General features: G+C 41.9%; 2 protein-coding genes across 3 annotated transcripts; one reads left to right on the forward strand and one right to left on the reverse strand.

Annotated features, from left to right (window-relative positions):
• The first annotated feature begins 334 nt into the window (after positions 1-334).
• Positions 335-27,863, forward strand: LOC143027195 (venom protease-like). 2 transcript variants are annotated; one of them, XM_076188363.1, is made up of 9 exons: positions 335-483; positions 6,891-7,154; positions 7,308-7,352; positions 23,905-24,029; positions 24,529-24,632; positions 25,425-25,590; positions 25,956-26,052; positions 26,743-26,915; positions 27,486-27,863. In XM_076188363.1, the coding sequence occupies exons 1-9, from the start codon at positions 414-416 to the stop codon at positions 27,645-27,647; spliced, it is 1,206 nt and encodes a 401-aa protein (XP_076044478.1). In that variant the 5' UTR covers positions 335-413; the 3' UTR covers positions 27,648-27,863. The 2 variants fall into 2 exon arrangements, with proteins under 2 accessions (XP_076044478.1, XP_076044479.1); XM_076188364.1 differs by lacking the exons at positions 23,905-24,029; positions 24,529-24,632; positions 25,425-25,590; ... (1 more) ...; positions 26,743-26,915; positions 27,486-27,863 and adding exons at positions 8,367-8,491; positions 8,991-9,094; positions 9,882-10,047; ... (1 more) ...; positions 11,173-11,345; positions 11,911-12,288.
• LOC143027194 (clotting factor B-like) lies at positions 18,873-22,691 on the reverse strand. Its single transcript, XM_076188362.1, has 6 exons — positions 22,620-22,691; positions 22,010-22,113; positions 21,057-21,222; positions 20,624-20,720; positions 19,775-19,947; positions 18,873-19,250 (listed from the first exon to the last, which is right to left on the reverse strand). The coding sequence occupies exons 1-6, from the start codon at positions 22,620-22,622 to the stop codon at positions 19,089-19,091; spliced, it is 705 nt and encodes a 234-aa protein (XP_076044477.1). The 5' UTR covers positions 22,623-22,691; the 3' UTR covers positions 18,873-19,088.
• Positions 27,864-27,920: the final 57 nt, after the last annotated feature.

Here is a 27,920-nt window from a genome sequence, read left to right on the forward strand (position 1 = left end):
AGAGTTGTCTTTCTTCATATCTTTGCATGTCACACCTCTTCCTTCAGTATATTGGATCAATCCATTCCTTCTCCCTGTATCTGTTTTCTCTTATGTCGTAACAAAGTGCTGTTGTATATTGCTCCCATCTAGCAATGTCTTTCATTATTGAGCTCTTTGATCGTCTGTTCCCACTTATTTCTCTTATTTTCTCAAACAAGTGAGAGTTATTTGCAGTCGCATAAGGATAAAAATTCAAATCAAACAATCTTTTGCATCATGACCACAAACTTCCTATCATCTTCAGGCTCTCTACGCAGCTTTCGGTGCAACGTCGTCGATCCCTCGCGCATGCGCGAGTGTCTTTGGGTCGTCTATAAATTAAACCGATCGTCTGCTGCATACGTCAAATTCCCTCAGACACAGTGGGAAGGATGAGGCAAAAGTGGAACATCCTGCTGTTGGTAGTCCTGCTTGGGTTCTGCGGAGTGGTCCTAGGCCAAGGTAAGTAAACATTGCGGAACGAGTTGATATCTATCTCCTCCCATCAGGTATAATTGTAGCAAATATTGGACCTGACGTCACGCCAACCAAGTTTGGGAGAGACCGGTGCGGGGTCACAGACGCGTTTACAAAAGGCAATTTGTTGTTTTCTAAAATTTCCGAATTAAAGTAATTGGTACCCCTGCTTACCCGCCCCGCTTGATGCAGTGACGCTGTCGGTCGACAGAGTATTCTACTTTCAATTACAACTTCCATGGTCTAAGGCAGTGATTCTCGATTCTCCGTCATTTATCCTCTCGACATGTGGCCAGGGTGGTAACAGCAAAACATAAACGAGGAACTACATCTAAATGCTTAGGTTTATGTATCTCCGACAGTGTGTGTACTTTAGATAAAGAATTTTACCCCCTGAGTGAGAAACGCTAGTGTGGGAAGTCGATGTTAGTGAGTAAGAATTCGTGTATAGTCTTCTCCACTTCCAAGTACAACAGTGGATGATGGCTTCCAGGAAGGTGTGGGCTGTAGGCGTACTGTGGGGCGGGGGGGGAGGTAGGGAGAAGTGAACACCTTTTGGGTCGTCCATTCTTGACGAAGACAACCAAGACGACTCGCTCGAACCTTAAGTGTCCGGTGTATAGAGATACACTCGCTGCGGATGTGGGGCCAGCTGGACAGCCCCTTTTATTCTATTTCCATCTTACTCTGCCGCCCTGTCGCTCATTTCCTCTGTCGCTCTCTCTATCTATCAATCTATCTCTTTCTCTCTAACTCTCTCACATTATTTTTTTCTCTTCCGCTCTCTCTCTCTCTCTCTCTCTCTCTCTCTCTCTCTCTCTCTCTCTCTCTGGTAATTTTCTTTCTATTTTCATTTATAGTATATCTTTTTATTTTCCTTATCTTTTCCCTTTTCTTTTTCTTTTCTCTTTTCTTTTTTCTTTTTCTCTTTCCATTTTCTTTCTTTTTTTCTCTTGTTTCTCCATATCTTTCTCTTTCTATTACATTTTCTATCTTTTCCTATTCTATCTTCTACTTTTTGAAGCTCGCTGGCTGAGCGGATTAAGGCATCGTTACTTGGGGCGAAGGTCTAGGGGATGGCGGTTCGAACCCTTCCACCGGCGAAGTTGAACCAACGGCATGATTGATTAAATTCCATGCTACAAAGTCGATCTGTGAGTGGCACCGTCCTAGCCTTCCGAAAGGGGCGGAGTTTGTGACGTTAAACTATATTATCTTGTACTTTTCCTTTTTTCTTCTTCTTCTTTATCTTTTCTTTTTCCTTTTCCATTTTCACCTTTTCCCTCTACTCAATTATTCCTTTTATCGTTTTTTCTTTCTCTTTTTCTTTTTTCCTTTTCCTGTTACTTTTCTTTCTTTACCTTTTCTCCTTACTTTTTCACTTTTCCTTTTACATTTCTTCTTGCCTTTTATTTTCATTTTCATTCTTTTTAGCCTATTCCTTTTCCTTTTTATTTATTTGTTTATTTATTCATTTATTCTATTTTAATTTTATTTATTTATTTATTTATTTATTTTTTTTCCTTTTCCTTTTAGCTTCTTCTTTCTTTAATTTGTAGAATATGTGCTCTACATTGAAATTGGTGGCGATTGAAACTCTGGTCGTGTTCTTGGTTTTAATGCTCTACTTCAAGGATCTGTTCTGTTCTAACTACTACCTATAGGGCAAGCCCTCAGGTAAGCTCGGACGCTTGCCAGACATATATTATATATATACATATATATATATATATATACATATATATATATATATATATATATATATATATATACACATACAAAGGTTGCCAATTTGTGAAAAGGATGTTGTTGCCATATGAGGAGTAATTAGAATTTGGACCGCTTTGGTCGAGGCGTCGGTCGATCGGTTGCAGGTGGCTGACCTGAGAGACACAGCTGGCCTTTTGTTTAGTGGAGTTCTTGACCTGAGACGCCGAAAGGATATAAAGGCGGAGCATGCCGACAGGAGACCTTTTGGTCCATATCTAGGTCGGATGCGAAAAAATCATACTAATAATAAATCAATCAATAAAAACTATAATAATGTAAATAACAAATAAAATACATAAATAAATGCATAGGTATAGTTAAGTAATCAACAAACAGGTAAATAGTAAATAATAAATTGACATATAACTAATAATAAATCAAAATCAAACAGACAAATGATAACAAAACAAAAACAATAATATAAAATAAATTATAATCATCACAGCATCTTAGGTGTTTATCTAAATGATTCTTAAAGCTTCGAACTGAACTACATTGCACTACCTGTGCACGAAGTTTATTCCATTCATTAACTACACGGTTGGCCAAGTTGTTTCTACCTACTTCCAAATTGAATCTATTTCCGGACAGTTTGAGACCATTGTTTCTTGTCTGATTCTCATTCAATGTGAAAATTTTGTCACTTTTGATGTTGTCAATTTCCTTTAGAATTTTAAAGACCTGTATCAAGTCACCTCTGAGTCTACGCTTTTTTAGGGAAAACAGATTCATATGTTTTAGTCGATTTTCTTATAAATTATTTTTTATATTTGGAATCAGTTTTGTGGCTCGCTGTTGTACTTTTTCCAGTCTGTCAATGTCTTTAATGAGATTCGGTGACCATACGGAAACAGCATATTCCAAATGTGGACGAAATAACGATTTATATAGCTTGTTAATGAGTGGTGGACTTTTGAAATCAAAAGATCGCGCAATCAGTCCCAGAATCTTATTTGCTTTCTCAGAGGCTGAAATACACTGCTTGGATGATTTGAGAGCGTTACTGATAATTACGCCGAGATCTTTTTCACTATCCACTTTTGTTAACGAATTTCCAAATAACTTGTAATCGTACTTACTGTTATTTTTACCTATGTGCATTACCTTGCATTTACTTGTGTTAAATTCCATTAGCCACTTTTCAGACCATTGCTGTAATTGATCTAAATCTTCTTGAATATCTAATTGGTTTAAATGATTATTTGCCATTCCGAACAGTTTTTTGTCATCAGTAAATATGGAAACAATAGATTTTAGTCCATGCTCTATATCATTTATATATACTATGAATAGAAGTGGTCCTGAGGAACTCCACTTGTAACATTTTTCCATCTAGAAGTTTTTCCATTTAAAACAACTCTCTGTTTTTGATCCTTCAACCAATTACTAGTCCAACTTAATAGGTTACCACTTATTCCGTGCGAAGCTAATCTAGTAAGTAGTCTTTCGTGTGGGACGGTATCAAAAGCTTTTGCAAAGTCTAGATATATTAAATTTATATTGTTTCTTTTGTCATAATTCGAGATGAATGTGTTGTAGAATTCGAGTAAATTAGTCACGCAAGAACGTTTCCGTCTGAAACCATGCTGGCTATCATTTATCAAACGGTTACTTTCTAAATGATGTTCGATAGCATCTCTGATGATAGTTTCCATTATTTTTCCTACGATTGAAGTCAAACTTATAGGCCTATAGTTATTTGGTTTCTTTTTGTCACCTTTTTTGAATATGGGAGTAACGTAAGCTAGCTTCCATTCTCTTGGGACATCTCCGGATATGATGGATTTCTTGAAAATAATTTCTAATGGAACAACAATCTTATTTTCAATTTCCTTTAAGATTCTTGGATACCAACCGTCAGTCCCTGGTGTTTTATTAACTTTGAGTTTATCTATACACCTTTTAATTTTTTCTTTTGTTATATTTACCGTGGTGAGTAAGTTTACCCTAGACTTTTCACAAGTTTCAGTTTGGAGTTCACTTTGAGGTGTTTCGTTTACGAATACCGAGCTAAAATAATTGTTTAAAATACTACACATTCCTTCATTTGAATATTCAGGTTGACCGTCAGCAGATAATAGTGGACCAATGTGATTCCTAACAACCTTTTTATCTCTAATGTAACTATAGAATTCTTTGGGATTCTCTTTGGATTTATCAGCGATGTTCATTTCGTATTGTCGTTTTCTTTTTTGTCTCTTTTTAAATCTCTCTGTATTGATATATAACTTTCATAGTCATTAGATGCACCCGAGCACTTATATTTCTTATAAGCCTGTCTCTTTTTAGCAATACTTTTTTCAGTTTCTTTGTCGAGCCACTTTATTATCAAAAGGGTGTAGTCAAGAAAGGTCGGTTAGCTTGGTCACAGAAATCCCTAGGGAGATTCGTGGCTTTCGTCGAAACCACATCCTGTAGCATATTGTGCGTGTGTGCGCGTGCACGCCACTATCGAGGGGAGACACAGCTACGAAGATGATCAGTTACGATGATGCGCAAGTCATCGAAGTGTTGCATATGTTGATTATAACAAACTTTTCCTTTAACTTTTGTTTTCTACCTTTTCCTTTTACTTTTCTTTCCCTACCTTTTTTTTCTTTTTTTTTCTTCTTCGTAGGGTTCCATTACGTCAGGGTCTCTAACTGATTTATCGTGGATCGAGAGATGGAAGAAAAGAAGAAAGGAAACGTCCCGTTCCTTCCCTCTGGCGCCAAACTACCTTCCCTTCCGGGTAGGACTCTCTCCTCTATCGTAGGTGCCGTCGGGTGTTGCTTTCTTCAGTCCATCTCAAGAAACGGTCGTCACTCCAGGATATCCCACCTAAAAAGGATTTGTAAGCTAGGACAAAGGACAAATTGTTGACATGAAATTTCCAGAGGAAAAAAAAATGTATCGTGCTACATGGATTTAAGAATCTTCGTTTCCTGCCACGCACATTCGTAATGCATTTCTTGCGTTTGTCCCATTAATACTCGATCGACTGCGTGTACACACCGGTATCCACCACAGACACTAAGTGGCTCACAGAACTGTGAGCGTAACCATGACCTTCAATGATGCGGTCAGCTCCCCACTCATCACTGTGAATCACTGATCTTAATTGAACCACTGTTTATTGTAGGAAGAAGGGTGACGTCATACTTTGTAACGACAATTCCCATGGAGGCAAATGAAGGGTTCCCCCATTGTAACGACAATATCTGAATCCCAAATGGGGGATCGTGGTGTACGGCCATGATGATGTTTAGCATCATGAGATGTGCAAGATTCGTCAGTTTCTATGGTGATCCAAGGTCCACAAAGTCTAACAACATTCAGTGAGACCCTAACCCTACAAGACCAAATGTTACCTAAGGATATTCCATCTGAAGTGTTGTCATCACCATTGTCAGCAATATCCTCATCATTGTCAGCAGTATCACCACAATTGTCAGCAGTGTCATCACAATTGTCAGCAGTGTCATCACCAGTCATTGTTGTTGTTATTGGGAGACAGAAAGAACAAATTTGAATGTGTTCGATAAAGTGTTTGAGAAGGATGGTTGGGGTTTCGAGAATGGACAGAGTGATAAATGAGGAGGAGAGAATGGGTGGAAAGGGAGATCGCAAATAAAATTGATGGAAAAATAATGAAATGGTTTAGGCACATGGAAAATGATGAGAGGCTGGCAAAAGGAATATGGAGGAAAAAGGTGGATGGAGTGAACATGAGGGAAAGACCAAAAATAAGATGATGGATAGGGTGAAGGGGAGAAGGTAAGAGATAGGTGTTAGTGGAAGATAGTTGTAAATGGGTAATTAATTGACACGCCCCAACGGGATATCTCCTCGTCTCTTTTATTTACGCATGCTGGGACGAGGAGAGAAGGTTGCCATGTAAATTAAATTGTGGGAGTAAACCAGTTTAGGGCTTTGCTGTGAATGTGCTGTGCCTTTGCTGCATTGCTTCTGACCCAGTGAGTAGGGTTGAGGGTAGGGGGTGGCCTCTCGTCCATGAGGACCTACGATGGAAAGGAAACAAAGGGACGTCGGATGGATGCGAGTCCGACTGGCGGTCTACGCATGCCTTCGCTGGCTACGAAGAAGATCCCTTTTGGTATACTCGTAGATGTATTGTTATCATTACTGATTGTTACCCTTAGTGTCACTATTTGTATTATTTACTATTTCTATTATGGATGCTCGCTGGTCGAACTTATTAGAGCGTCGCCTCTTCTGGCAAAGATAGAGGTGACAGTAGTTCGAACCCTGATCCCAGCGAGTTGGACCAAGGGAATGCCTCACAAAGTTACATGCTACAAAACAATGTGTAGGGGCACCGTTCTAGCCTCCTGATAGAAGAATTTTGCGACGTTAAATCGAATTACTTTCTATCATATATTATTTCATCATTATAATTGTTAGTGTTTATCATTGTTACTTCGGTACTTCTATTTTACTATTACCATTATAATTTCGTTGTTACCAATATTACTGTTGCTATTGTTAGAATCACAACATAGGACGTTCGAAAATGTAAGCATTTCCTCATAACCACCTGGGTTATAAAACCCAGCTGCAATGGCTGGGGGAAGCAGGCTGGGAAAGAACTCCGAGAGTAATTTCGACGTCTCCTTTGGCAGGTTCTCTCCTGCCCACAAACATCCAGCAGCCCGTGCGCACAGTCCCTTCCGAGTTTCCCCGGCCTCCGTTCTCCCGGCCCGTGAGACCGGACGTGTCCTTCCCGAATCCGTCCCCGAACTCGTCATGTACGGTTAGGGGGACTTCCGTCAGAGGAACCTGCACGCTCATCTACGAATGTAACTCCGTCCTGCAGGACTTCCGTAATGTCTTCCCCACCATCTGCCGATTTGGAGAACGACAGCTCCACGTGTGCTGTCCCTCAGGTAAGTTTCGAGGAGTTCCCTCCAGTCTCAGGTGCAATATATAAACTCCGGAGGGAACAGTGACGATTTAGATCATGGAAATGACTGCTTACGGTCAAAGAACTACATTTTATCCTTGCCATATGAATTTTTAATCGTTCGTTTTCTCTCTAGGCTCCCCCAGTGTCTCCGATGTGTCGCCGCCCTCCGTCAGCTTCAGTAAGTATAAGAGTTCGAGAACACCTTACCCATGGTTTGCTTCCACCAATCAGAGGCAGGATTAGGTAGAATTTGTGACATCATGTCGCTGAGAGTTGGGCTCCTGTAACTACGTTTTTTAAAAAGAAAACTCAGTTCAAAGATCCACTTAAAACAATAAAAAATTTCTCATTTATGAAAATTACCCTTCAGTCTTTATCATGAATTCAAAGGGTCGGTTAATCTTACTGTAAAGCCTACGAATAGTGTCAAATATGAAGGATAAGTAAAAGCCAGTCATTTGTGGTCCGCACATGAAAAGGTGGAATAACGCTAGAGTATTTTCTTCATCGCAGCTGTAGTCCTAGGTCACAGCGGGTTCTCGGTTTATTGATGAAGATTTGATGGAGGACTTCGAAGTGCTCTAAGGACTGAACTGCATTTTACCGGAGGGAATACCCGCCCTTGACGCAAACTTAATCTGAAAAAAATTAACTGAAACTACAAATGAGGCCGTAGGTTTCACTACGATGCGAAGAGCAACAACATTGCCATTGCATACAGATAGATCTCTTTATTGAATATCTCCAAGATTTGAGTCTCCATAATTCATTATGAAAACTTACGAAATCTACATAATTTCGTGTTTTCTTTCTAGGAAAATTGCATATTACAGTTGCTCCTCCGACACATGGCTATATGTGAATTTTTGAGGGAGGTATGGTGGAAGGAGCTATGAACAGCCATTGTGATGCATTTGCCCTATAAACAGTGCTTTCTTCAAAAAGTGAGCGATTGTTTTCTTACAAAGAAACAAGAAAATAGAATTGCTATCACACATTGAGCCACGTTTGTCCGCAACAGAACATGAGCCAGGAGGGAAGCGTCGCTGAGAAGAGGCAAAGATTCCAGCGAAGGAGGTGGAGGGAGGGATGGAGGGAGACATAAAGTGGAAGCGGGGGACACGAATGCGAGAATAGTTCACATGAGGATGAAGAGAATGTTTATTCTTCTTTATTCTTTTCGTTGTTGCAGCCTGTGGCATAACGCCCCAGAACTCAATCACCTTCGCTTCTGCTCGGCGCCTCGTCGAATCACCAGTTGGAAGACCCGAGGTGTTCAATGGATTTGATTCAATAAAGAACTCTTGGCCCTGGATGGTGAGTTGAAATATTTGTTTCCTAGTGTGTTTATGTTGCTAAAGGGAAAGAGAGACACAAATGTGAAAAAAATGGGCGAAATCGACAACCAGACAAATTTACCCTCATTCATTTGTTTATTCGTTAACTTTTTTATTAATTCATTACTTACTCATTGACCTGTTATTTGATTGGTTTGAGATTATTCTAATTTCCGAGGTCTCTCTTCTCTTCCCACTTCCTTTCGGTTCGTTCTCAGTACCAGTGGTGCAAGTGTTTCAGTCCCACTGTGCCTTCGCATCCTGCATGCCACGTGGCATTTTTTTCTTTTCATGCTACCTGACTTCAGGTCTTCATGTATGTGTAGCTGCGCGCGTGCATGTGTGCGTGCGCGCGTACATGTTCGCATGCGCGCGTGCATGTTTGCATGTGCATTACCACAATCCGTAATTGCATCGTCGGTATGAAGAGACCGGACGGTTACTTCGTCCTGCTGACCCGTTCTTTGGGGCCGTTCCAGGCACTGCTGGGGGAGGAGAACAATCCGAGGGCGCCCTGGTTCTGCGACGGGGTCCTCATCAACGAGCAGTGGGTGTTGACGGCGGCGCACTGCATCATTGCAAAGTAAGTTTTCATTGTCTTGCCAAATAAAAGCTCAGAGCTAACTGTTCTCGGACTTTTAAGGCAAGATTGTGGGTGGTAACAGTTAGCCGCCGGGTAGGAAGTTCACCCACCCCTAGATTACCTTTCTAACGATGTCTGGTGTAAACAGAAACCTCTGAAACGAAAACGTAAAATAGATTTCCTAACAAAAGACAGTGCGGAGTGGTAGCAGATTAATTTTTCTTTGGTCTATGGTACGCTGCCATGACACACCCTGCCATAGTAGAACCACAATGTAAAGTTCTTTCTTTCTCTCCTACAGTCTAAGAATACTTTTCAAAGGTTTTATCATCGTCACTCTGAAACAACTGGCCATGGTTAGCATTTTTTTTCTGATCTGAAGTAAATTAATGTTCTCGTATATAGAATGCTCAAGGATAAATCATACTGTTTGACTGTCCTCAGAATTGAGAACTACGGATCAATAAAGGAACAATCGCGACCAATGCCCCCAGGAATTAACTTAGCTTGTTTCTTGTTGAGAGGCAGTTATCTCCCTATCCTAACATTACGTGGCTTGGAAGGGGAAGACTCCTCTGATACAGAAAGGTGTTACCCAAATTCATTATCATGTTCATGGATTTCAAAGGACTTTCAAATATTATCTAAAGCAATTCAGTATTGTCTTTCGGATATTATTGAAAGCTATTTTCACCCGTCGTTTAGGTATCCAATGGAATTGTTTACCCTTTCATCAGGACAATGCTATGCTAAAAGAAAAAAGATGATCGTTTTGGTGTTTTCTTAGGGTTCCGCATGTGGTACGGCTGGGTGAACACGACCTTTCCAAAACGCGTGAATCCATTCACCGAGACTACTACGTGAAGAGTTTCGTCTTCCACCCAGATTATGACCACAGACGTGTCTACCATGACCTTGCTCTTGTCCAACTGAAACAGAGGGTCTCTATCACAGTAAGCCACCCACTTTTCTTCGTTTCAGACTACCAACTAATTCAAAATTAAGGTTGTGGGTATTCTTTCTTGGTCTTAGCAATGCCAAGGAAAACGATACGGCCCTCTTAGGACATACAGAATTCAACATATCAAAACAGAGTTTTGTGTCCTAATCTAGATCATCCTGTAGTCACCTCTCTCGGATGCTAGAGAAGATTTGTATTAGCAATTGATGTGATTTTTTACTGAATGAACAAAGAACCAATTTAATCACACGACTTTCGTAATGTATAAACAATATATAACCTCTATTGTCCAGCTAAGTGCTTGATGTGTCACCTGGATTTTCAGAATACGATACGTCCCGTGTGTCTGCCCTGGGGAAGGCATCCTCTTCCTGCAACCGGGTCCCTTCTCACACTCACAGGATGGGGAGGAACCTATTATAGTAAGTGTTGATTTCAGGAGACAAACGAGAAGATCAAATCAGCTCTTCTTCCTTGTCAAAAGTATACGTCTACACTCAATTAGCCAGAGGCAATACTATTTTCGAACATCCTTATATTGTTTTTTTTGACAAAACAATAATCACCTTTCCATGCCCGAGACACTAACAAACGACTTAACCCCTTCCCCACTGTTGAAGTTTGCTCAGACTTCAGTCCCCTATTATCAGTCATCCTCAGCAACACATAAAGTTGACAACTACGAACTGTCGTCAAGGATATCTTCCGAAACCTTGTTAAAAATATATATTTCAACGACCTTAACTGAAAAAAACATCTCTATCTTTGCCAAGTGTTACATCCTTCCCAACTACTGCTTTTTGTTAGGTCTTAAGTAAACTTTGCATGATTCTATAAATTCTCTGGTAATTCTGGTATCTACCAAAAACTAAATGACTAAAATATCCTAAATTGATCATTCCTTTCGTATTTCGACAATATTTTGCAGCTCACTTTTGCTTGACTGTCTATAAATATTTGGCCATTTTACTACTTTTGTCCCAAACCGGAAGCCTGGCCCTTCCCTGCTCCACCATGACTTTCACGCCTGTCTCCTCTTCCTTTTATCCGTCCCAAAGAGTGGCTGCATGCCCACCCGTCTGTCCCTTTTATCTATTTCTTTGCCGTTCTCCCACAGACGGCCCCAGGAGCGATGTTCTTCAGGAGGCTTCTCTGTATCTCCTCCCAGCGAGTAAATGTGTCGCAGGCTACTCCACACTCCATGACTACGCTCAGAAGTACCCCAAGGGTATCACTTCGGACCTTCTTTGTATTGGGGACACGGATGGCCAGGGCCAAGATGCCTGCCAGGTAATAATTGCTCTACTCGTGGTCACCCCGAGGATAGACGATTGCGGATACCCGATTCTGACCCGTGATATGTCAGAGTTCCGGAGAGTAGCATTTGTTGTAGTTTTGTTAATACTTCTATTTGCACAACCTTTAATCGTCATGAATAGAGTATTCAATAACCATATCTATGGTTTCCCAAAAATTAAAAGTACCAAATTCCTGTTGAGGTCTAAATATCATACCGTGAAGTACGTGCAATTGCTCATTTCATTGGATCCCGTGCTGGATTTGGAATGGTAGCCTTACTAGATGAGAGCTCGGAAGTCTTATTCAGAGTTATAGGTAATGTTATAACCTTAAATGCACCACACATCCATTCCATTGCTCAGGGAGAACGGTACTGGCTTGCATTATAGTCAGGCTTTCACGCTCTGACTGCAGCACACGCCCAAATGAATATAGTACTGTATATATGTATGTATTCAAGTTCTCGCCTAGTGATGCAACAAACGAGTTTTCAGAATATATGAAAGCAGAAGTAATTTGTTTTGCGATGATGACGTGTTTTGGTCTCCTCTTCCAGGGCGATTCCGGTGGTCCGGTGATGCACAGGAGAAATAACAAGTACTACCTATCCGGAATCGTGTCCCTGGGCTACGGATGCGGAAAACCGGAGTTCCCCGGAATCTACGCCTCTGTTCACCACTCCCCGGACCTCGCCTGGATTAAGCGCATTGCCTTCTGAAGGAGGATAATGAACTGATGCGGACGGGAGAGTTGTGGTGGGGGCAGGGGGTGAGGAGTAGACAGCTCATGGACCTGGGTATGGTAAGACCTTCATACTGTTAGTCATTGCCATATAAATACAAGACTAATAGATTCTGTCAGTTCCTATTATTACTAGTTTATTATTCTTTCGTATGGCGGTGTACTTTATTGAAATAAATTCAGTTTTATTAGATTTTTGTTTATTATCTTTACCTATCTTAGTCTAAACATGCCTTCTCAACTTTCTCAGTCACCCACGTACGTTTTTACTTATCTAATATCCTGACAACGATCCCTTATGGTTTCATTCACCCTACCTCCATCATTGTTTTGTCCTACCCCTTGAATTCTCTCCTAGCATCGCAGATTTGTACATTTTAAAGGTATTTATTTCAATGCAAAATCCTTAGGAAGATATTTGGTCCAGTGTATGATGTAGATGAACAAGCATGGAGACGGCGACACAACCATGAACTGAGAGAGTTGGTAGATCAAGGAAGTATCGTAAATACAATAAAGATAAGACGAATGCAACGGGCTGGTCATGTCGCCCGAATGGAAATGGACAGAATTCCAAGAAAGGTCATGATGGAAAGAATTATCGGTGGAAGAAGATCAGTAGGAAGACCCAGAAGATAGATGGATAACATCAAAAACTACCTAAGAAGTGCTGGGATGGAGAATACGGAAGACTGGATAAGTAGTTCGCAAAACCGACTTTAATGGAGGCAGATAGTATCGGCGGTGAGGGGTCAGCAAGCGGCCCAAGAACCAACAGAGTAAGAGAGTATTTATTTCATTGCATTCCCTGTGTTACGGTGGGGGGAAAATTCTGCCACCGTGATTCCCATGCAATTCGTAAAATGTGACAAGCTGGGACGGAGTGGTAGGACTAGGGATCTAGCTCTCTGTATGTTCATCCTATGAGAAGTTAGGCATGAGAGGGCTTGGGAGAACTCCAATCTAAACCCTATAAACAGGGTCATTAGGTGAGCGTGGTTGTGGTACAGTTGAGAGTAAAAGGGAAGAGATTGACAGTATGTTTGTGAGAGAGAAGATGGATGTGTTAGTGCTATAAATTAATTTGAAATGAAAGGGTGATTTTGAGTTTAGGAGTGTTGTGGAGAGTGTCAGGAATGAGGGGACAAGAGAAGGAAAGAGTGGGCCTTCTGGAAAGGGAGGGAAATGTCTTAAAGGTGTGGATGAAGATGAAACTAGGATGGGGGATGTGGGCTCTCGTAAGCGCATATAGAGATGGTAATGAGAAGAGTGAGAGGAAGGGGAGGCTTTTTGGATAGATTTAGATCAGTGTTTAGATTTTTGAGAGTAACGTCAATGAAGTAGTGTTGGGGGATCTTAATGCTAGAGTAGATGAACCAATAGATGGAATATTAGGAAAGTTTGTGGTGCCAGATAAAAATCTTGGCGGAGAGACGGTGTTGGATATGTGTTTAGAAAGAAAGAGTAAACAATGTTTAAGAAGAATAAAGCATAAGTGTACATGGGAAAGATTAGTGGAAGGAATGGGGGTTGATATGGCGTCAATGGTCTATATAGTGGTATCAAAAGGAAGGGGAGAAAGTTGTTGGTATACAAAAATATAAAGAGAAGTAAAACGTAAAATGAAGGAGCCAAAGAAGATAACAAACGTGAAATAGGATAGGTGAACGGTGGGGAATTAAAAAAAAAAATAGATAAAAAGATCTTATGGAGGTGAGTAGAGTGATAGGGTGAGCCAGGTATAGAGAAAGGGTAAAAGGTGGATATGGACAGATATGAATAGAAGTTAAGGTGGTAAGGGGAAGATGGGTACTGCGGATACATGGCATAAGAGAAAATCTTTTAGGAGCCGCCAAGAGTTTTTACGAGAATAGTAGAGCCTGTGTTAGGATTAGAAATGGAGAGAGTGAGTGGTTTGAGGTAAAGGTGGGACTTCGTCAGGGATGTGTTATGTCGCCCTGGCTGTTCAACTTATACATGGGTAGGGTGGTGCGAGAGGTAAATGCAAGGGTACTGGGTCAGGGATTGGAGATGGTTAAAGAAAATGGAGATAAGTGGGAGACAAGCCAGCTGTTGTTTGCAGACGACACTGCGCTTGTTCCAGGATCAGAGGAGGGATTGAGAAAGTTAGTGATAGAATTTGGTAAGGTGTGCGAAAGAAGAAAGTTAAAGATAAATGTAGGTAAAGGTAAGGTGATGAAATGTACAAGGGGAGAAAGTGGCAGCAGACTGGAAGTGAGAATTAAGGGAGAGAGACTGGAGAATGTGGATGCTTTTAGGTACTTGGGTGCGAATGTGGCGGGAAAGGGATAAATGGAGGTGGAGGTAGAATGTAGATTGAGAGAAGCAAGTAAATGCTTTAGGGGATTAAAAAGTGTAATGAGAAATAGGCATTTGGGAATGGATGCTAAGATTTTACCTCCGTCTCTCCGTAAATACTGCTATATAATTCTGTTTACTATTCTCTTCTATGGTTTTGTAATTCTTCTTTCACTTTCAACTTTTTACCATCACTGTCTTAAGTATGTCTTTCAGCATATCATTCTGTTGGAAGTAAGTAATGTTTTTTCTATGGGGCGAATTAAACAGAGGTGAATTTTTTCTTCTTTTCTTTTCCCAAATAATATTACACTTGGCTTGTCAATTTACACCAAAGGACCCCCTACTGGGATACTCAATCCACTCACTAAGCCACCTCTGCACCCGCGTCACGACTTTATTATTCCAATGATCTTTTCCTGTTATAACTAAGTGCCTCCCCTAAGGCCGTGACTTTTCTCCCGTGTACCAATAAGTCTTTCTCCTCCTCCATCCTTTCTCCAAACAGAAAGACTGTTGCAACGTCTTAAGCAATACTACTTACACAAGCAATCAAGATAACCATGTATGAATGGCTTAATTTACACATTCTCACATCAGCATTAAAATCTGGTCCCTAGCTGTTATTTATAAACTTTAGAGGAAGAGCGAGATTATGCAACTTTTTCGCGGCTATTATGACCAAACATCCTACTCATAAAAACGAGAGTCTCGCTATCTACTCCTCTATCTACCTTATGCATGAGGTGGAATGGGTGGAGGATGGAGATGAGGGAGTATGTTTGAAAAATAAATTGATGCAGCACAAAGAGATTTCTCCCCGTCTTCTCCTTTTCTGCATGAGGGGACGGAGAAAGGGGTCACCGATTTAATGAAGCGGCGTTGCTGTGGATGTGCTGTGTCTTGTGGCACTGCTTCTAACCCAGGGCAGTGGACAGGATGCAGGGATGACCCGTCATCCAGGAGGTGCCAAGATAAGAGGGAGGAAAGGGGGTGGAGAGGAGTGGAGTATGATAGGGATGGAATGGGTGGGAGTGGTTTTGATGCCTTTTTTTTTAACTACCTCCCTTATAAGGGGGAAAAAGCCTTTGGTATATGTATATATGTATTACTATTACTATCATTATCATCCTTATCATTATTATCATCACTATTACTATTGTCAGTATTGATATAACCATTATCATTACCTCTAGTATCACTTATGATCATCACTAAACTAGGACCAGCCACCACTCCTCCCTCCACCCGCCTAATAATGTAACTGCACTGTTTTCTCCTCCTCACTCACTCCCCCTCCTCACCTCCATCCTTTGTTGTGAGCGATCCCACACCCCCTCCCTGTTCCCACTCCTCATCCCACCTCCTTGACTCTCCCTTCCTCTTCTCCTTTCCCTCCCCCATTTTTCATACATTTATACTCCTTAAACCCTCAGACTTCTCATATGTTTTACCCACTTGCATTGCCTTACTCTGATCCCATCCAGCGATTCTGCTCAGCTAAGAGATCTCCTCATATTTCGTTAAAATAATAACAATGAAGAGATAGATATAGAATAAGATGAATTATTAATAACAAATTAGAAATAGATTAACACTGCAAATGATCTCGTACAATTTGAAAGATCATGTTGTGGCTAACAAGAGACGGTTGTACTCTGTACAGTACACGGCCACTCCGTCGGCTCTCGTGAACTTCCTAGTCCAACTTTTCCTGCGGGGAATTACCGTCTCCGCTTTCACTGTGTCCTCTGTTAATCCTCTCGTCATAAGTTTGTGGGTAAAGCATCTGAGGAGTCTGAGGGTTTAAGGAGTATAAATGTATGAAAATGGGGAAAGGAAAGGAGAAGAGGAAGGGAGAGTCAAGGAGTGGGAACAGGGAGGGGGAGTGGCATCGTTCACAACAAAGGATGGAGGTGAGGAGGCGGGGTGAGTGAGGTGGAGGAAAGAGTGCAGTTACATTATTAGGCTGGTGGAGGGAGGAGTGGTGGCTGGTCCTAGTTTAGTGATGATCATAAGTAATACTAGAGGTAATGATAATGGTAATATCAATACTGATAATAGTAATAGTGATGATAAGAATGATAAGGATGATAAGGATACTAATAGTAATACATATATACATATACCAAAGTCTTTTTCCCCCTTATAAGGGAGGTAGTTAAAAAAACAAAGGTATCAAAACCACTCCCACCCATTCCATCCCTATCATACTCCACTCCCGTCCACCCCCTTCCCTCCCTCTTATCTTGACACCTCCTGGATGACGGGTCATCCCTGCATCCTGTCCACTGCCCTGGGTTAGAAGCAATGCCACAAGACACAGCACATCCACAGCAACGCCGCCTCATTAAATCGGCGACCCCTTTTTCCGTCCCCTCATGCAGAAAAGGAGAAGACGGGGAGAAATCTCTTTGTGCTGCGTCAATTTATTCTCCACACATACTCCCTAAACCTCCATCCTCCACCCATTCCACCTCATGCATCCGGTAGATAGAGGGGTAGATAGCGAGACTCTCGTTTTTATGAGTAGGATGAGTAGGTCCATAATCTCGCTAGGGACCAGATTTTAATGCTGATGTGAGAATATGTAAATTAAGCCATTCATGCATGCTTATCGATATTGCTTGTGTAAGTAGTATTGCTTAAGACGTTGCAACAGTCTTTCTGATTGGAGAAAGGGTGGAGGAGGAGAAAGACTTATTGGTACACGGGAGAAAAGTCATGGCCTAAGGGGAGGCACTTAGTTATAACAGGAAAAGATCATTGGAATAATAAAGTCGTGGCGCGGGTGCAGAGGTGGCTTAGTGAGTGGATTGAGTATCCCAGTGGGGAGTCCCTTGGTGTAAATTGACAAGCCAAGTGTAATATTATTTGGGAAGAAAAGAAGAAAAATTTTACCTCCGTTTAATTCGCCCCATAGAAAAAACATTACTTACTTCCAACAGAATGATAAGTTGAAAGACATAGTTAAGACAGTGATGGTAAGAAGGTGAAAGTGAAAGAAGAAATACAAAACCATAGAAGAGAACAGTAAACAGAATTATAAACCAGTAATTACGGAGAGACGGAGGTAAAATCTTAGCCTCCACGCCCAAAAGTCTATTTCCCATTACACTTTTTAATCCCCTATGGCATTTACTTGCTTCTCTCAATCTACATTCTACCTCCACGTCCACTCCTCCCTTTCCCACCACATTGGCACCCAAGTACCTAAAACTATTCACTTCCTCCAGTCTCTCTCCCTTAATACTCACTTCCAGTCTGCAGCCACTTTCTCCCCTTGTACATCTCATCACCTTGCTTTTACCCATATTGATCTTCAACTTTCTTCTTTCACACACCTTGCCAAATCCTATCACTAACTTTCTCAATCCCTCCTATAATCCTACTACAAGCGTAGTGTCGCCCGCAAACAACAGCTGGCTTGTCTCCCACTTATCTACATTTTTTTTAACAATCTCCAATTCCTGACCCAGTACTCTTGCATTTACCTCTCACACCACCCCATCCATGTACAAGTTGAACAGCCAAGGCGACATAACACATCCCTGATGAAGTCCCACCTTTACCTCAAACCACTCACTCTCTCCATTTCTAATCCTAACACAGGCTCTACTATTCTCGTAAAAACTCTTGACAGCTCCTAAAACCTTTTCTCTTATGCCCTATATCTGCAATACCCATCTTCCCCTTACCACTTTAACTTCCATTCACATCTGCCCATATCCACCTTATACCTTTTCCTCTATACCTGGCTCACCCTATTAATCTACTCACTTCCATAAGATCTTTTCATATATTCTTTTTAATTCCCCATCATTCTCCTATCCTATTTTACGTTTGCTATCTTCTTTGGGTCCTTCATTTTACGTTTTGCTTCTCTTTTTATTTTTGTATACCAACAACTTTCTCCCCTTCCTTTTGATACCACTATATAGACCACTGACGCCCTATCAACCACCATTCTTTCCACTAACCTTTCCCATGTACACTTATGTTTGATTCTTCTTAAACATTGTTTACTATTCCTCTCTAAATACATATCCAACACCGTCTCTACGTCCAAGATTTTTATCTGGCAAACTTTCCTAATACTCCATCTATTGGTTCATGTACTCTAACATTAAGATCCCCCAACACTATTTCAAGATCCATACTCCTACCACTCCGTCCCAGCTTGTCGCATTTTACGAATTGCATGAGAATCATGGTGGCAGAATTCTCCTTCCGCTGTAACACAGGGAATGCATTGAAATAAACATCTCTAAAAATGTACAAATCTGGGGTGCTAGGAGTGAATCCAAGGGGTAGGACAAAACAATGTTCGAGGTAGGGTGAATGAAACCATAAGAGATCGTTGTCAGGATGTCGAACAAGTAAAAATGTTCGTGGGTGACGGAGAAAGTTGAAAAGGAATGTTTAGACTAAAAGGTAGATGAAGATAATAAACAGAAATCCAATAAAACAGAATTTATTTCAATAAAGTACACCGCCATACGAAAGATTGATAAATCAGTAATAATAGGAACTAACAGAGTCTATTAGCCTTGTATTTATATGGCAATGCCCAACAGTATGAAGGTCTTACCATGCCCAGGTCCATGGGCTGCCTGCCCCCCACCCTCTGCCCCCACCACAACTCTCCCTTCCGCATCAGTTCATTATCCTCCTTCAGAAGGCAATGCGCTTAATCCAGGCGAGATCCGGGGAGTGGTGAACAGAGGCGTAGATTCCGGGGAACTCCGGGTTTCCGCATCCGTAGCCCAGGGACACGATTCCGGATAGGTAGTACTTGTTATTTCTCCTGTGCATCACCGGACCACCGGAATCGCCCTGGATGAGGAGACCAAAACATGTCATCATCGCAAAACAAATTACTTCTGCTTTCATATATTCTGAATACTCGTTTGTTGCATCACTAGGCGAGAAGTTAAATACATACATATATACAGTACTATATTAATTTTGGCATGTGCTGCAGTCAGAGCGTGAAAGCCTCACTATAATGCGTTCTCCTTGAGCAAGGGGATGGATGTGTGATGCATTTAAGGTTACAACATTACCCATAAATCTGAATAAGAGTTCCGAGCTCTCATCTAGTAAGGCTACCATTCCAAATCCAGCATGGATCCAAGGAAATGAGCAATTGCACGTACTTCACGGTACGGTATTTAGACCTCAACGGGAATTTGGTACTTCTAATTTTTGGGAAACCATAGATATGGTTATTGTGCAAACAAAAGTATTAACAAAACTACAACAAATGCTACTTTCCGGAACTATGATGTATCATGGGTCAGGATCGGGTATTCGCAATCGTCTATCCTCGGGGTGACCACGAGTAAAGGAATTATTACCTGGCAGGCGTCTTGGCCTTGGCCATCCGTGTCCCCAATACAAAGAAGGTCCGAAGTGATACCCTTGGGGTACTTCTGAGCGTAGTCATGGAGTGTGGAGTAGCCTGCGACACATTTACTCGCTGGGAGGAGATACAGAGAAGCCTCCTGAAGAATATCGCTCATGGGGCCTTCTGTGGGAGAACGGCAAAGAAATAGATAAAAGGGGCAGACGTGTGGGCATGCAGCCACTCTTTGGGACGGATAAAAGGAAGAGGAGACAGGCGTGAAAGTCATGGTGGAGCAGGCTTCCGGTTTGGAGACAAAAGTAGTAAAATGACCAAATATTTATAGACAGTCAAGCAAAAGTGAGCTGCAAAACAATGTCAAAATGCGAAAGGAATGATCAAGTTTGGATGTTTTAGTCATTTAGTTTTTGGTAGATACCAGTATTACCAGATAATTTATGAAATCATACAAAGTTTACTTAAAACCTAACAAAAAAAGTAGTTGGGAAGAACGTAACACTTGGCAAAGATAGAGATGTTTTTTTTCAGTTAAGGTTGTTGAAATACATATTTCTAACAAGGTTTCGTAAGATATCAGTAGTTGTCAGCTTTATGTGTTGCTTAGGATGACTGATAATAGGGAACTGAAGTCTGAGCAAACTTCAACGGTGGGGAAGGGGATAAGTCGTTTGTTAGTGTCTAGGGTATAGAAAATGTGATTCTTCTTTTGTCAAAAGACCCATCATAAGGATGTCCGAAAATAGTATTTTTGCCTCTAGCTAACTGAGTGTAGACGTATATTTTTGACAAGGAAGAAAAGCTGATTTGATCTTCTCTTTGGTCTCCTGAAATCAACACTTACTATAATAGGTTCCTCCCCATCCTGTGAGTGTGAGAAGGGACCCGGTTGCAGGAAGAGGATGCCTTCCCCAGGGCAGACACACGGGACGTATCGTATTCTGAAAATCCAGGTGACACATCAAGCACTTAGCTGGACAATAGAAGTTATATATTGTTTATCCTTTACGAAAGTCGTGTGATTAAATTGGTTCTTTGATCATTCAGTAAAAAGTCACATCAATGATCAATAAAAATCTTCTCTTGAATGGGTTTAGAGTCACAGAGTAAACTTCTAGCATCCGAGAGAGGTAGCTACAGGATGATCTAGATTAGGACACAAAACTCCGTTTTAACACGTCGAATTCCCTTGGCATTGCTGAGACCAAGAAAGAATACCCACAACCTTAATTTTGAATTAGTTGGTAATCTGAAACAAAGAAAAGTGGGTGACTTACTGTGATAGGGACCCGCTGTGTCAGTTGGATAAGAGCGAGGTCATGGTAGACTTGTCTGTTGTCATAATCTGGGTGGAAGACGAAGTTCTTCACGTAGTAGTCTTGGTGGTTGGATTCATGCGTGCTGGAAAGGTCGTGTTCACCCAGCCGTACCACATGCGGAACCCTAAGAAAACACCAAAACGATCATCTTTTTTCTTTTAGCATAGCATTGTCTTGATGACAGGGTAAACAATTCCATTGGATACCTAAAGGACGGGTGAAGATAGCTTTCAATAATATCCGAAAGACAATACTGAATTGCTTTAGATAATATTTGAAAGTCCTTTGAAATCCATGAACATGGTAATCAATGAATTTGGGTAACACCTTCCTGTATCAGAGGAGTCTTCCCCTTCCAAGCCACACAATGTTAGGATAGGGAGATAACTGCCTCTCAAAAAGAAACAAGCTAAGTTAATTCCTGGGGGCATTGGTCGCGATTGTTCCTTTATTGATATGTAGTTCTCAATTCTGAGGACAGTCAAACAGTATGGTTTATCCTTGAGAATATAAATTTACCCCAGATCAGAATAAAACAATTTGGTAACCATGGCCAGTTGTTTCAGAATGGCGATGATAAAACCTTTGAAAAGTATCCTTAGACAGTAGGAGAGAAAGAAAGAGCTTTACATTGTGGTTCTTCTGTAGCAGGGCGTGTCATAGCAGCGTACCATAGACCAAAGAAAAATTAATCTGCAACCACTCCGCACTGGCTTTTATTAGTAAATCTATTTTACGTTTTCGTCTCAAAGGTTTCTGTTTACACCACAAATCGTTAAAAAGGTAATCCAGGGGTGGGTGAACTTCCTACCCGGCGGCTGCCTTCCAACTGTTGCCACCCACAACCTTGCCTTAAAAGTCCGAGAACAGTTACCTCTGAGCTTTTATTTGGCAAGACAAAGAACACTTACTTTTCTATGATGCAGTGCGCCGCCGTCAACACCCACTGCTCGTTGATGAGGACCCCGTCGCAGAACCAGGGCGCCCTCGGATTGTTCTCCTCCCCCAGCAGTGCCTGGAACGGTCCCAAAGAACGGGTCAGCAGGACGAAGTAACCGTCCGGTCTCTTCATACCGACGATGCAATTACGGATTGTGGTAATGCTCATGCAAACATGCACGCGCGCATGCGAACATGTACATGCGCACGCACACATGCAAGCGCGCAGCCACACATACATGTAGACCTGAAGTCAGGTAACATGAAAAGGAAAAATGCCGCGCGGCATGCAAGGGGTTGCGAAGGCACATTGGGACTGAAACACTTTCACCTCTGGTACTGAGAACGAACCGAAAGGAAGTGGCAAGACAAGAGAGACCTTGGAAATGAAAATAATCTCAAACCAATCAAATAACAGGTCAATGAGTAAGTAATGAATTAATAAACAAGTAAACGAATAAACAAATGAATGAAGGTAAATTTGTCTGGCTGTCGGCTTTGCCCCTTTTTTTCCACATTTGTGTCTCTCTCTCTTTCCCCATGGCAACAGAAACACATAAGGAAACAAATATTTCAACTCACCATCCAGGGCCAAGAGTTCTTTATTGATTCAATTCCATTAACCACCGACCTCACATCGGTATTCAGGGGAAAAGAGCGGTCGACACCAGCGTTTTTTCCACACATCTCGTCCTGGCTGTCATTCCTTCTTGAAAGCTCTTTGATAGTTCTGCTGGACTGGCCCACTACCTGAATGTTTCAACGCCCAAGTGTCCGGGTGAGGGTGGCGGTGACGCTGCTGGCTGGACGGATAAGCCTCCCGGACACTTGGGCGTTGCAACATTCAGGTAGTGGGCCAGTCCAGCAGAACTATCAAAGAGCTTTCAAGAAGGAATGACAGCCAGGACGAGATGTGGGGAAAAAACGCTGGTGTCTACCGCATACCCTGTGCTGGATGTGATAAAGTATACATCGGCGAGACTTCCCGTGACCTGAAGACCCGGATCCGGGAGCATCGCTACGATTCCCGGAACAACATCACCACCAACGCCTGTGTTATCCACCGGAACACCAACGACCACCTGATGGATTGGGATAACGCAGAACTTCTGTTTAGTGAACCAGACAGGATGAGGAGAAAATGCCTCGAAGCGGCCGCCATTCAAAGCTTCAAAACCATTGAGCAGAACAGAGGCATGTTTAACATCGCCCCTCCTATAATCCATCTGTTACCCGCATTAAATAAATGTACGAAATGTCCCCCTTAGTCCACTTCAACAAACTGTCCGAAATGTCCTCCTTTGTCTCCACCAAGTCCCACCCGTCCCCCTCCTCGATCTCCACCTACCCCCCCCTCCCTGATAACCTCTCCCAGTTCCTTCCCTGTTGGCTTATATGTGCTCAGAGTGTGTGTCATGTCTGTACTTGAAAAAGCTGTAACAAGCGAAACGTAGTACTAATAAAGGTTTCGATCTCACAAGGTGTTTATTCTCACAGTCTTGTCGGCTTTTGCCATTGTGATTCATTTTATATGTGAATTTTTGAGGGAGGTATGGTGGAAGGAGCTATAAACAGCCATTGTGATGCATTTGCCCTATAAACAGTGCTTTCTTCAAAAAGTGAGCGATTGTTTTCTTACAAAGAAACAAGAAAATAGAATTGCTATCACACATTGAGCCACGTTTGTCCGCAACAGAACATGAGCCAGGAGGGAAGCGTCGCTGAGAAGAGGCAAAGATTCCAGCGAAGGAGGTGGAGGGAGGGATGGAGGGAGACATAAAGTGGAAGCGGGGGACACGAATGCGAGAATAGTTCACATGAGGATGAAGAGAATGTTTATTCTTCTTTATTCTTTTCGTTGTTGCAGCCTGTGGCACAACGCCCCAGAACTCCATCACCTTCGCTTCTGCTCGGCGCCTCGTCGAATCACCAGTTGGAAGACCCGAGGTGTTCAATGGATTTGATTCAATAAAGAACTCTTGGCCCTGGATGGTGAGTTGAAATATTTGTTTCCTAGTGTGTTTATGTTACTAAGGGGAAAGAGAGACACAAATGTGAAAAAAATGGGCGAAATCGACAACCAGACAAATTTACCCTCATTCATTTGTTTATTCGTTAACTTTTTTATTAATTCATTACTTACTCATTGACCTGTTATTTGATTGGTTTGAGATTATTCTAATTTCCGAGGTCTCTCTTCTCTTCCCACTTCCTTTCGGTTCGTTCTCAGTACCAGTGGTGCAAGTGTTTCAGTCCCACTGTGCCTTCGCATCCTGCATGCCACGTGGCATTTTTTTCTTTTCATGCTACCTGACTTCACGACTTCATGTATGTGTAGCTGCGCGCGTGCATGTGTGAGTGCGCACGTACATGTTCGCATGCGCGCGTGCATGTTTGCATGTGCATTACCACAATCCGTAATTGCATCGTCGGTATGAAGAGACCGGACGGTTACTTCGTCATGCTGACCCGTTCTTTGGGGCCGTTCCAGGCACTGCTGGGGGAGGAGAACAATCCGAGGGCGCCCTGGTTCTGCGACGGGGTCCTCATCAACGAGCAGTGGGTGTTGACGGCGGCGCACTGCATCAATATAAAGTAAGTTTTCATTGTCTTGCCAAATAAAAGCTCAGAGCTAATTGTTTTCGGACTTTTAAGGCAAGATTGTGGGTGGTAACAGTTAGCCGCCGGGTAGGAAGTTCACCCACCCCTAGATTACCTTTCTAACGATGTCTGGTGTAAACAGAAACCTCTGAAACGAAAACGTAAAATAGATTTACTAATAAAAGCCAGTGCGGAGTGGTTGCAGATTAATTTTTCTTTGGTTTATGGTACGCTGCCATGACACACCCTGCCATAGTAGAACCACAATGTAAAGCTCTTTCTTTCTCTCCTACTGTCTAAGAATACTTTTCAAAGGTTTTATCATCGCCATTCTGAAACAACTGGCCATGGTTAGCATTTTTTTTCTGATCTGAAGTAAATTAATGTTCTCGTATATAGAATGCTCAAGGATAAATCATACTGTTTGACTGTCCTCAGAATTGAGAACTACGGATCAATAAAGGAACAATCGCGACCAATGCCCCCAGGAATTAACTTAGCTTGTTTCTTGTTGAGAGGCAGTTATCTCCCTATCCTAACATTACGTGGCTTGGAAGGGGAAGACTCCTCTGATACAGAAAGGTGTTACCCAAATTCATTATCATGTTCATGGATTTCAAAGGACTTTCAAATATTATCTAAAGCAATTCAGTATTGTCTTTCGGATATTATTGAAAGCTATCTTCACCCGTCCTTTAGGTATCCAATGAAATTATTTAGCCTTTCATCAAGACAGTGCTATGCTAAAAGAAAAAAATAATAATTATCGTTTTGGTGTTTTCTTAGGGTTCCGTATGTGGTACGGCTGGGTGAACACGACCTTTCCAGCACGCGTGAATCCATTCACCGAGACTACTACGTGAAGAGTTTCGTCTTCCACCCAGATTATGACCACAGACGTGTTTACCATGACCTCGCTCTTGTCCAACTGAAACAGAGGGTCTCTATCACAGTAAGCCACCCACTTTTCTTCGTTTCAGACTACCAACTAATTCAAAATTAAGGTTGTGGGTATTCTTTCTTGGTCTTAGCAGTGCCAAGGAAAACGATACGGCCCTCTTAGGACATACAGAATTCAACATATCAAAACAGAGTTTTGTGTCCTAATCTAGATCATCCTGTAGTCACCTCTCTCGGATGCTAGAAGTTTACTCTGTGACTCTAAACCCATTCAAGAGAAGATTTGTATTAGCAATTGATGTGATTTTTTACTGAATGAACAAAGAACCAATTTAATCACGCGACTTTCGTAATGTATAAACAATATATAACTTCTATTGTCCAGCTAAGTGCTTGATGTGTCCCCTGGATTTTCAGGGTTCGATACGTCCCGTGTGTCTGCCCTGGGGAAGGCATCCTCTTCCTGCAACCGGGTCCCTTCTCACACTCACAGGATGGGGAGGAACCTATTATAGTAAGTGTTGATTTCAGGAGACAAACGAGAAGATCAAATCAGCTCTTCTTCCTTGTCAAAAGTATACGTCTACACTCAATTAGCCAGAGGCAATACTATTTTCGAACATTCTTATATTGGATTTTTTGACAAGACAATAATCACCTTTCCATGCCCTAGACACTAACAAACGACTTATCCCCTTCCCCACTGTTGTAGTTAGCTCAGACTTCAGTTGCCTATTATCAGTCATCCTCAGCAACACATAAAGCTGACAACTACGAACTGTCGTCAAGGATATCTTCCGAAACCTTGTTAAGAATATATATTTCAACGACCTTAACTGAAAAAACATCTCTATCTTTGCAAAGTGTTACGTCCTTCCCAACTACTGCTTTTTGCTAGGTCTTAAGTAAACTTTTCATGATTCTATAAATTCTCTGGTAATTCTGGTATCTCCCAAAAACTGACTAAAATATCCTAACTTGATCATTCCTTTCGTATTTCGACAATATTTTGCAGCTCATTTTTGCTTGACTGTATATAAATATTTGGGCATTTTACTACTTTTGTCCCAAACCGGAAGCCTGGCCCTTCCCTGCTCCACCATGACTTTCACGCCTGTCTCCTCTTCCTTTTATCCGTCCCAAAGAGTGGCTGCATGCCCACCCGTCTGTCCCTTTTATCTATTTCTTTGCCGTTCTCCCACAGACGGCCCCAGGAGCGATGTTCTTCAGGAGGCTTCTCTGTATCTCCTCCCAGCGAGTAAATGTGTCGCAGGCTACTCCACACTCCATGACTACGCTCAGAAGTACCCCAAGGGTATCACTTCGGACCTTCTTTGTATTGGGGACACGGATGGCCAGGGCCAAGATGCCTGCCAGGTAATAATTGCTCTACTCGTGGTCACCCCGAGGATAGACGATTGCGGATACCCGATTCTGACCCGTGATATGTCAGAGTTCCGGAGAGTAGCATTTGTTGTAGTTTTGTTAATACTTCTATTTGCACAACCTTTAATCGTCATGAATAGAGTATTCAATAACCATATCTATGGTTTCCCAAAAATTAAAAGTACCAAATTCCTGTTGAGGTCTAAATATATATCATACCGTGAAGTACGTGCAATTGCTCATTTCATTGGATCCCGTGCTGGATTTGGAATGGTAGCCTTACTAGATGAGAGCTCGGAAGTCTTTTTCAGAGTTATAGGTAATGTTGTAACCTTAAATGCACCACACATCCATTCCATTGCTCAGGGAGAAGCGGTACTGGCTTGCATTATAGTCAGGCTTTCACGCTCTGACTGCAGCACACGCCCAAATGAATATAGTACTGTATATATGTAGGTATTTAACTTCTCGCCTAGTGATAGAACAAACGAGTATTCAGAATATATGAAAGCAGAAGTAATTTGTTTTGCGATGATGACGTGTTTTGGTCTCCTCTTCCAGGGCGATTCCGGTGGTCCGGTGATGCACAGGAGAAATAACAAGTACTACCTATCCGGAATCGTGTCCCTGGGCTACGGATGCGGAAAACCGGAGTTCCCCGGAATCTACGCCTCTGTTCACCACTCCCCGGACCTCGCCTGGATTAAGCGCGTTGCCTTCTGAAGGAGGATAATGAACTGATGCGGACGGGAGAGTTGTGGTGGGGGCAGAGGGTGAGGGGTAGACAGCTCATGGACCTGGGTATGGTAAGACCTTCATACTGTTAGTCATTGCCATATAAATACAAGACTAATAGATTCTGTCAGTTCCTATTATTACTAGTTTATTATTCTTTCGTATGGCGGTGTACTTTATTGAAATAAATTCAGTTTTATTAGATTTTTGTTTATTATCTTTACCTATCTTAGTCTAAACATGCCTTCTCAACTTTCTCAG

Source organism: Oratosquilla oratoria, chromosome 7 (assembly GCF_046742065.1).
Source record: "Oratosquilla oratoria isolate Oo_2021 chromosome 7, ASM4674206v1, whole genome shotgun sequence".
NCBI lineage: Eukaryota > Metazoa > Arthropoda > Malacostraca > Stomatopoda > Squillidae > Oratosquilla > Oratosquilla oratoria.

What these genes read in the sequence shown, in the direction of transcription:
- LOC143027194 (XM_076188362.1), bottom strand. An exon ending in CACAGCGGGTCCCTATCACA is followed by an intron (nt 20,721 to 21,056) that starts GTAAGTCACCCA and finishes CTGGATTTTCAG; the next exon opens with AATACGATACGTCCCGTGTG. An exon ending in AAGGCCAAGACGCCTGCCAG is followed by an intron (nt 19,251 to 19,774) that starts GTAATAATTCCT and finishes CTCCTCATCCAG; the next exon opens with GGCGATTCCGGTGGTCCGGT.
- LOC143027195 (XM_076188363.1), top strand. Translation starts at nt 414, where the DNA reads ATGAGGCAAAAGTGGAACATCCTGCTGTTGGTAGTCCTGCTTGGGTTC. An exon ending in CGGAGTGGTCCTAGGCCAAG is followed by an intron (nt 484 to 6,890) that starts GTAAGTAAACAT and finishes CTCCTTTGGCAG; the next exon opens with GTTCTCTCCTGCCCACAAAC. An exon ending in AGGGCCAAGATGCCTGCCAG is followed by an intron (nt 26,916 to 27,485) that starts GTAATAATTGCT and finishes CTCCTCTTCCAG; the next exon opens with GGCGATTCCGGTGGTCCGGT.